Raw genomic sequence first — 9,882 nt, 5'->3', positions numbered from 1 at the left:
AAGCCTGGAAATGACATGCTGATTCAACACTTAGTCCCTTAGACTTTGAAGGGACTGCCATCAGTGGTAAATGGAACACTTCCTGCTTGGTCTAGAAACCAAAGAAGCCAGGCCTTTCCCCCCCTTAACGGTACTATATGTGCAAAGTGCCAGTTTTATTTACAAACTTGTTAAGTAAACTATGTCTGCAGGAAGCAGTGAGTGAGGCTGACTTCTTTAAACAGCCTTGTGGTATCTAAACATCCAATCCTGCTCGCTTAAGGGTCACTTCATAAAGCCAGACCAATGTTGTTAGTGCTTTGTAAAAGCCAAGGTCAGGATCTCCCCTAAGAATCCAAATACCATTTGTTTTAAGCACCCTTTCTTCTACTGGCACGTCTAACATAAACAGGACTGATTGAGGTAGCTACACAGTTCTTAGACACCTGTTAACAAATGAATGACAATTCATGGTGTAGCCAGTCGGTTGTTTTTGCTGATTTTAATAAGGGGAGAGAAATCAGCCAAGAGCACGCCGTCAGTTTACTTAGAAGTCAGCATCCAAGGTAAAAGAGTTCTCTGTTGAATTCGACATCACTCCCATCCTCTGGTACTCGCCTACCCGCTTCTCAAAGAAGTTTGTCTTCCCTTCTAATGAAATATTTTCCATGAAGTCAAATGGATTTTCTACTCTGAAAATCTGGAAAAGTCATCATATCAAGATATAAATGCTGAAAGCAAGGAAAGAAAGGAAAGAAGGAAGAACGGCCACAAATAACTGTTTACCTTGTTAAAACCCAGCTCCATCATAAGCCTGTCGGCCACAAATTCAATGTACTGCTTCATTAAGGTGCAGTTCATCCCGATGAGCTTCACTGGCAAGGCCTCCGTGAGGAACTCCTGCTCGATCCTGACCGCGTTGGTAATTATTTCCCTCACTCTCTGCTCCGACGGCTTGTGGACCAAGTGCTTGAACATCAGGCAAGCAAAGTCACAGTGTAAACCCTGGGAAGAGAATTCAAGGTCACCGTGAGGCTGTGGACTCCAACCGCTCACATGCATGGGCTATGAAACTGCTCTGTCCATCTTTCCAATCTCATGCAACTTCCACAGGGAGCACTTTAGCGTGTGAAAAGGCGTTTCACTCCGCCAGGCACAGAGGTTTACACCTGCACTTCTCAAGTCCGTCTCAGTAGACACAAGGGCCCGTATCTAAGAGCGGCAGCTTGGACAGCTGTTTCAGACTCACCTCATCCCTGCTAATAAGCTCATTGGAAAATGTAAGGCCGGGCATCAGTCCTCGTTTTTTGAGCCAGAATATGGATGCAAAAGAGCCCGAGAAGAAGATTCCTTCCACAGCAGCAAAGGCCACAACACGTTCTCCTGGCAAGAGTCAACGGAAAAAAAAAAACGTTCCTAGTGAGGCCTCAGCATTCTTAGCATGGACCAACAATCCAGTAACATTGCTTGGACAATCAAGTTCAGGCTTAAGGAGAAAACAAAGTGTCTTTGGGGCTGGAGAGATGGCTCAGCAATTAAGAGCACTGCTCTTCTAGAGGTCCTGAGTTCAATTCCCAGAAACCACATGATGGCTCACAAGCATCTATACTAGGAGCTGATGTCCTCTCATGTCACGCAGGTGTACATGCAGACAGAACGCTCACATAAATACAATAAATCTGTCCTTACCGTATGTAGCCTCTTTGTCCCCAATCCAACGCAAGGCCCAGTCTGCCTTCTTCTTCACACAAGGCATTGTTTCAATAGCATTGAAGAGATACTCTCTGTAGGCAGAAGTGTAGGATGAGCTATGATACCACAGACCGAGTCATTACGTCTCTTCCACATCCCCATGTTCATTGGCCACCACAACCCTGCCCGTCCTCTCCGGTCTACCTCCATTAACATAATTGCGTTTCTCTATAGTCCCCTAATGTAGAGCAACATTTCAGCTACACACATTAGCCTTTTGACTCAGTATTGTCCAGAGTATGTAATCACCGTCACTTCCACTATATTTTTATAAATCATTTGTAGCCATGTTTTAAATTTTATTTTTATTTATTTTTACTTTATGTGTCTCTGTGTGACGGTATCTGTTGGAGTTACAGACAGTTGGTAAGCTGCTGCCCTGTGGGTACTGAGAATTGAACCCGGGTTCTCTGGAAGAGCAGTCAGTGCTCTTAACTGCTGAGCCATCTCTCTAGTCCCCCAAAATTGATTTTTATACAAGCCTGACTGCGGATCATGTGTGTGCAGTGCCTGTAGAGGCCAGACGAGGGCGCCATATGCTCCTATGACTGGAGTTACTGCCTGTTGGAGCTAGGAACTAAAATTGGGTTCTTAGCACTGTCACCTCTCCAGCCCGTTTGTTTCGTTTTTGAGACTCATCTAACTATAACTAGCCTTTGAACTCTTGGCCTCTGGAGTGCTGCAGTTATAGACATGAGCTACCACACCCTGGATCTTCCAGTGAGCAACCAAGAGTGAATTTAGGCCGTTTTCCTGAAGCAGTCATGACTAGGGGTACTAGAAATACCTACAGACAGCTTAGTCATTCTGCTTAGTTTCCCATGATGAACAACAAAAATACTTGAAATAAGTTAATGAGTGCCAAGCATCTTGGCATACCACGTGGACACTCACCTTTCTTTGGAATCTTTAATGTAAGTGTCAATGAGGAGACTGTACATTTCAGAGTGTATGTTTTCCATGGCAATTTGGAAGCCATAGAAACAGCGGGCCTCTGTGACTTGAACTTCTTGGCTAAATCGCTCCACCTAGTGGTAATAACATAAACCAACGTCAGGCTTTAAAACTACAGGTTTCCATCACCTTCTCCAGGCACACTACCAGTAAGATGTCTGCCTGCGCCTGCTGGATTATCACAGCCTTCCAGTGCCCACAGGTGGGATCGGGGCGTGAGGCCATCTTGGTGTACTTATTGCCCTCTAGGCCAGTCAGGATCAGAGCAAGAACTTGTCTCAAAAACATATGTAGAAGTCGGGTATGGTGATGCACACCCTTAATCCCAGCACTCGGGAGGCAGAGGCAGGTGGATCACTGTGAGTTCAAGGCCAGCCTGGTCTACAAAGTAAGTCTAGGACAGCCAAGGCTACACAGAGAAACCCTGTCTCAAAAGAACAAAAAAAGATGGGCTGGGCACGGCGGCACACGCCACAAATCCCAGCACTTGGGACAGCCAAGGATACACAGAGAAATCCTGTCTTGAAAAAACAAAAAAACAGGTATAGTAGATGTGTTTTTAATCCCAGAGGTAGGCAGATCTCTGTGAGTTCAAGGCCAGGACTACAAGAGAAACCCTATCTCGAAACCTGCCCCCCAAAAGTGTATATTGAATATAATGCAGCCCTATATATTTACCACAACCCTTCATGATTCTACAATAAAGCTCACACACAACTACTGTCAGTTTTTTTTAAAACAAAACTGTTGTTTTTTTTTAATGTGCATAGGTGTTTTTCCGGCAAGTATATCTCTGCACCAGAAAAGGCATCAGATCCACTGGAAATTAAGTTACAGTAAGTTCTAAGCTGCCATGTAAGTACTGAGAATCAAACCTAAGTCTTCCCTAAGAACAGGAACTGCTCTCATCCTCTGGGCCTTCTGCAGGCTCCACAGTGCTTCTTTCAACTTCCAGCCCTCACTCTCTTAATATTTCTTAATTCACTCACTCTCTTTTAGTTAATCCCAAGGGCCCACTTACAAGAAATATGCAACCAAATTACAGAAATGAACAAAAAGGTAAGTGTGGTAGGCACAAAGAGCAAACTTTCAATTGCAGCTTCAATGCTATAATTTATAGCTCTTTTTTTTTTAAAATAAATTTTTAAATTTTATTTCATGTGCATTGGTGTGAGGGTATCAGAATCCCTGGAACAGGAATTACAGACAGTTGTGAGCTGCCATATGGGTGCTGGGAATTGAACCCGGGTCCTTTGGAAGAGCAGACAGTGCTCTTAACCACTGAGCCATTTCTCCAGCCCCACATTTATAGCTCTTAAAGACATTATCTTTCTTGTGCATGCCCCTGACTGGGCATGTGCACACACAGGCGAGTGCCCAAGGAGGCCAGTGTGAGTTGTCAAATGCCCTGGAGCTGCGAAGCTGTCCAACATGGCTACTCATAACAGAACTTGGGTCTTCTGTGTAAGCAGGAAGTGTCTCTTAACCAGAGTGGAGCCATCTCTCCACTCACAACGTTAACAAAGAGTCAAGCACCACGTCTATATCTCTAACTGAACTACAAGGATTACATGCAAACTCACCAAGTTTTCATTGACTATGCCATCACTTGCTGCAAAGAAAGCCAGAACGTGAGATATAAAATGTCTCTCATCAGGTTTCAGAGCTTCCCAGTGCTGAATATCCTTGGAAAGATCCACCTGAAGTATGGAAGTTCACAATTTTAGGTATGCAGAGTGCCCCCATCCCTGTCACTCACACACACACACACACACACACACACACACACACACACACACATTTTAAGTCCCCTACACCACCTGATTACTGTATTCCTCACACCCAAAACTCCCTTTCCTCATGAGAACACCTTGGTGTCTCAGTGAGCGGCCAATCCCAAGCAGATCTAAGCGCATCTTTATGTGAAATCATCACATGATGCAGGAGCCTTCTGACACAGCAAGTCCTGAACGATTGATTACCTACCTCCTCCGCCGTCCAGAAGGAGGCCTCGGCTTTCTTGTACATCTGCCAGATATCATGGTACTCAATGGGAAAGACAACGAATCGGCGGGGATTTTCCCTCAGTAACGGCTCTTCCTCAACGCTGGGGTTAGTGGGTACTTTACTTTCCTGTTGGGTGAAAAAAACAACCACCGCCAAACGCTAAGTGAACAACATGAACCGGCTAGCGTCTTATCAGATCAAGTACGTTCAATGACTGGTAATTTCGCGTGATTAGCTGTCACGTTGCTCGCTTTTGTCACCCTCCTAACAGGGAGGCACTGATAGCAGGGCCGACCCAAGCAGGACATGCTAAGGAGAGGCTTTGGCGGGAAAAGACGGGAGGGGGAAGCAGTCAGCTGGGACAATGCAGCTTTGGCGCCAACTGCGGCGCCCTCTACTGGCAGCTCCAGGAGCCCACCTCAGCCCCACACGGGCCACTCACCAGCTCGGCGGGGTCCTGAAAGATTCTCCTCGCAGCCTTGCTGGCCAGAACGCGGGTCCCGCTGAGGGTCGGGGGCTGCAGGGAGACACGCGATGAGTGAGCGACAGTAGGCACCTTCCACCTCCACGGGGACCCCACAGTCTGCCAGTGCACCCCCAACCCTGCCGACACCGGGGCCGCTCTCACCGTATTCTCCTTGTCAGCCAGGCTGAGTCGCTTCACCGGCGACAGCTGCAGCTGCTGCTGGTCAGCGATGGTGGCGAGCGGGACGCGGACGGAGAGCATGGCGAGCGCGAGCAGCGGCGGAGACGGTGGGCGGCGAGTGCAGCAGCTGGAATCCGGTGCACGGGCGGCTACCAGCATCCGCACCCTTTAAATGGCTGGCGAGCCGCGCGCTCCGGAGGGGGCGTGGTCTGTGCTTCCATTGGACGCGCCTGGCCACGCCCACCGCCGTCCAAGCGCGGGAGATTTGAGTTGCGCCTCGGGCCTTCCGCACAAAGGCCTTCTTGGAGTCTGCGCCGCCCTGGAGCGCGCGGGCGCTCGCGGGGCCGGAACCGTTTGGGCTTGCGACAGGCTTGGCGACCGGAGAGCACCGAGGGGCGCGGGGCGTTGCCGCCGAGGTTGGTGCCGAGGGTGGAGAAACGCTGCTGGCCTCTGGGACACGTTGCCCTGACTGTCTTTGAGCCCCGAGTATCGGGGTGCGGGGGGACCCGGCCAGGACTGCTAAGCCCCGCAATTTCCAGTCTCGTCACCGGGTGTCTTAAAGATTTCGGACCCCCGAGTCATAAGACTTGTAATCGCACGGACCCTGTGGGATTAAGAGTGGGAAGGTCCTCAAACTAGGGTTCCCGTAAAAACAAAACTGCGGTCTGTTTATAAGCCTTCAAGTTGACTAAGGGGTACTGCCTTGGGTGCAGTTTTGTATCCCGCCTCTTGTCAGGCCCTTGTCCCCTGTGTGTCCCGCTTGTTTTTAAAAGTTGCAAGCTGAACAAAAAAAAAATCCAGAAAATTCAGAAGTTGATTACTAGTCATATATTCGTTTTACGACTCACTGGGCGTCCAACAGTCGGAAGAGAATTTGAAAATTCCTGCGTGAGGGTGGAGACAGGAACTCGGTTGTGGCGCTCGGATTTGCCTTCTGGGATCCAAGATACTAGGGATAAGTGCAGAGAAGGGACACTGAGATCCCGGGAAGAAACAGGGAACTGGGAAAGCTCCACTGACCCTCCTAGGACAAATATTTTCAAAGTCAGTGTGAGGGAGGCTCCCCTCTGCTTGCCTCACTACAGTGTCCTAAGTTCTCTCACTGTAGATGCGAGAATCACTGAACACAAGGTGGCAGTGGCAACTCAACTTTAGGCAGGCAGTTTAGTTAGTAAGATATAGACACTGAAACAGCAGACATCGTCAGGTACACACGCACACCAGCGTCGCCTGTCCCCCCTCCACCCCTTAAAACAGTCTGTCCTAGACAGGCCACAAGCCTGATGCTCCTGCCTCCAGCTCCCAAGTGCAGAGGTTACAGCTTGCGCCCACCACTGAGCGATTAATTTGGTGCTGGGGACAAACCCTGGATTTCTTCCAGACTAAACCAACTGGGCCATATCGATAAAATATTTTTTGTTAATGGATGCTGTTAGCACTTCTAGCAAAATTATCAGGTCTCTTTTAAAAACATGTAATACCAAATTCACATTCTATTCAGTTATCAGTATCTGAGGGCTGCCTTTCCTTGCTCTAACTGCTAACACTCAGCCTTTGAAGAAAGGGAAGTGGGAGATCACCGCCATTCTCTCCTCCTGGCTGGCAACCTCCCGCCAAACCGGCTGAACTAAGTGGGCAGCCCCTCCTCTGCTCCGGCCCTGCCCCCAACCTGTCAGCAGCGGCGCGCTCCTGCTTCTGGCGCCGGTTTTGACCTCTGCTCCATGATTGGTCGGTTCTGCTTCGGAATATTGCAAGCCCCGCCTACCCCCTCAGCCCGCGCTGGGCGGTCACTCCCAGATCTGAGGCATGACAGCTTTAAGACCCGGCATTGGGGAAACCGAGTTCCCGGGGAGATCATGTGCTTCACCTAAATCCACTCTGCTGTCGGCATCAGACTGACATAGAAATAGGCACAGCACCCACCACCCCTGTACAGCTGGACCAGGTCATGTACATTTTTAATCCAGATGAAAAGAGGAAATGGGTATGTTTAGGCCTGTTTCATAGGTATTCAGGAAATGAAGGCCAGAGAGCCCTGGAAACTACCCAAGGTTCCATAGCACCTTGAATCTAACCACTAGGCCCTCTCTGACTCTGTGTGTGTGTGTGTGTGTGTGTGTGTGTAAAAGAGACAGTGAAACAGGCGGGGTTAATGGTCAGAGGCCCACCTGTGGAAGTTGGTTCTCTTCTATTCTTCCAGGTCTCGGGGATAGAACTGGTAAGGTTAGGTTTCATTGCTGAACCGTCTTCACACACACACACACACTTTTATTAGGAATGTTCCTAACACAGAAAAAGCAAGCAGGATGTGATGGCACATGATTTTAATCCCACAATATGGGAGGCAGAGGCAGGCAGATTTCTAAGTTCAAGGGCAGCCTGGTCTACATAATTGAGTTCTAGGACAGCCAAGACTACATAGAGAGACCCTGTCCCAAAAAAGAATTTTAAAAAGCAAGAAAAGGTGAATTCTCCTCGGTTCCCCCCACCAGTGTCCATTTGCTGTTTCCTATTTGCAGTTTGCTTTCTTCTTTTCTGCGCATGTGCAAAGTTCTGTGGCTTTCTTCATAGCAACATATGTTTTTATTAGGAATAAAATACAGGAAAATACAGAAAAGTGAACCGGGGAAAATGGCACACACCTTTAATCCCAGCACGAGGAGGCAGAAGCCGGGAGTGGATCTCTGATTTCAAGGCCAGCCTGGTTTACACAGTGAGCTCCAGGCCAGCTTAGGCTACATAGTGAGACTCAGTCTCCAAATAAACCAATAAAGAATTTAGGAAGGGAGAAGAGCTAGCTCAGTGGTTGAGAAAACGAATTACTCAAAGGACCTGGGTTTGGTTCCCATCACACACGTGGTGGCTCACAACCATCTGATCTTGTAGTTCTAGGCGAGCCAACATCCTTTTCTAACCTCCTAGGGCACCATCATATATTGCTAAGATAGTAATCCATTGCCAAAGTGACTAGCCATAGGTGGCCTCAGTCCAAGGCTGACCACTAGAGACAGCCGTGCTTGCACGGGGACTTCCTGTGCACACTTAAGCTTCTGGCAGCATGTGCTATGGTGCTTGCATACCTACCCTTCCTTCATGACCACCTGGCCTTGTTTACTGACTGGGGCTGACACAACCATCTCCAGTTTGATCTCGGCAACTTGCATTTCTTTCACAACTGAATGCCAGGTGATTACTAAGAAATGTTAGTTTTCCTAGGTATAAATACAGCATAGTGATATTAGAAAATATCTTTCTTTTTAGGACCAACCTATTGAAGTGCTGAGTATCAATTTACTTCCCTTCGCCCCCCCCCCCCCAAGACAGGGTTTCTCTGTGTAGCCTTGGCTGTCCTGGACTCGCTTTGCAGACCAGGCTGGCCTCGAACTCACAGCAATCCGCCTGCCTTTGCCTCCCAAGTGCTAGGATTAAAGGCGTGTGCCACCACGCCCGGCTACCAATTTGCTTCAGAAAAAAAAAAAAGATAAAACAAGGTGCTGGAGAGATGCCTCAGAGGTTAAAAGCACTGGCTGAGTTCAGTTCACAACTATCTATAATGAGATCTGATTCCCTCCTCTGGCCTACAGGAAGAATACTGTAAACATAATAAATAAATCTTAAACAAAAAACAGGGTCTCACTATGTAGCCCGGTCTAGCCTGGAATTCTTTATGTAGACCAGGCTGGCCTTGTGCTCACAGACATCTGCCTGCCTCTGCCTTCTGTGATCAAAGGCGTGTGTCACTATGTCCAGCTTGCAGATCACATACTTTTTTATTTTATCTTATTGTATGAGTGTTTTGCCTACATATATGTATAACTGAAGTTAATAGCCACTGTGAGCCACCATGTTGGTGCTAAGAACTGAACTCAAGTTCTGTAAGAGCATCAAGTGCTCTTAACCACTGAGTCATCTCTCTAGCCCCAACACTTTGGTCTTTTGTTTTCTTTTTAGTTTTTTTAAAGACAGTTTCTTTTTAGTTTTTTAAGTATCCTTGGCTGTCTTGGAGTTGCTTTGTAGACTAGGCTGGCTTTGAACTCACAGCGGTCCGCTTGCCTCTACCTCTCAAGTGCTAGGATTAAAGGCGTGTGCCACTATGCCTGGCCTCCTTTCTTTCTTTCTTTCTTTCTTCCTTAGGATTTCTTTATTTATTAAGTACACAGTGTTTTGCCTGCATGCCAGAAGAGGGCACCAAATCTCATTATAGATGGTTGTGAGCCACCATGTAGTTGTCCAGCCCCACTTTGGTCTTTAAAAAAATAAATTAAAAAAAAAAATCATCTGCATTTAAGACAGGATCTTATGAATCTTCATGGATGACCCTGAGTCTCTGCCTTCCTCTCGTCACCCCCTCGGTAATCAGATGACAGGTGTGTGCCACTCTGCCCGGGTTACATCATACCTGGTTTATATGGTGCTGGGAGCTGAACCCAGAGCTAGCACTGTACTGAGTCTCTGCCAGTAACGTCTTTCTTAATACAAGGTATGTGTTCATGGGGCGGGGGGCGGGGAGCAGGGCGGGGGAGAAGGAAATGAGCTTCCGGAGT

General features: G+C 47.9%; 1 protein-coding gene across 1 annotated transcript; it reads right to left on the bottom strand.

The window, feature by feature from the left end:
* Positions 1-489: 489 nt before the first annotated feature.
* Positions 490-5,898, bottom strand: Rrm2 (ribonucleotide reductase regulatory subunit M2). The gene is made up of 9 exons (XM_051144020.1): positions 5,321-5,898; positions 5,135-5,209; positions 4,672-4,818; positions 4,269-4,385; positions 2,626-2,759; positions 1,669-1,763; positions 1,229-1,362; positions 766-984; positions 490-679 (listed from the first exon to the last, which is right to left on the bottom strand). The coding sequence occupies exons 1-9, from the start codon at positions 5,495-5,497 to the stop codon at positions 527-529; spliced, it is 1,251 nt and encodes a 416-aa protein (XP_050999977.1). The 5' UTR covers positions 5,498-5,898; the 3' UTR covers positions 490-526.
* Positions 5,899-9,882: the final 3,984 nt, after the last annotated feature.

Source organism: Acomys russatus, chromosome 1 (assembly GCF_903995435.1).
Source record: "Acomys russatus chromosome 1, mAcoRus1.1, whole genome shotgun sequence".
Classification (NCBI taxonomy): domain Eukaryota; kingdom Metazoa; phylum Chordata; class Mammalia; order Rodentia; family Muridae; genus Acomys; species Acomys russatus.
The sequence above is the reverse complement of the archived record's forward strand: the minus strand, read 5'-3'. Positions and strand labels throughout refer to the sequence as shown.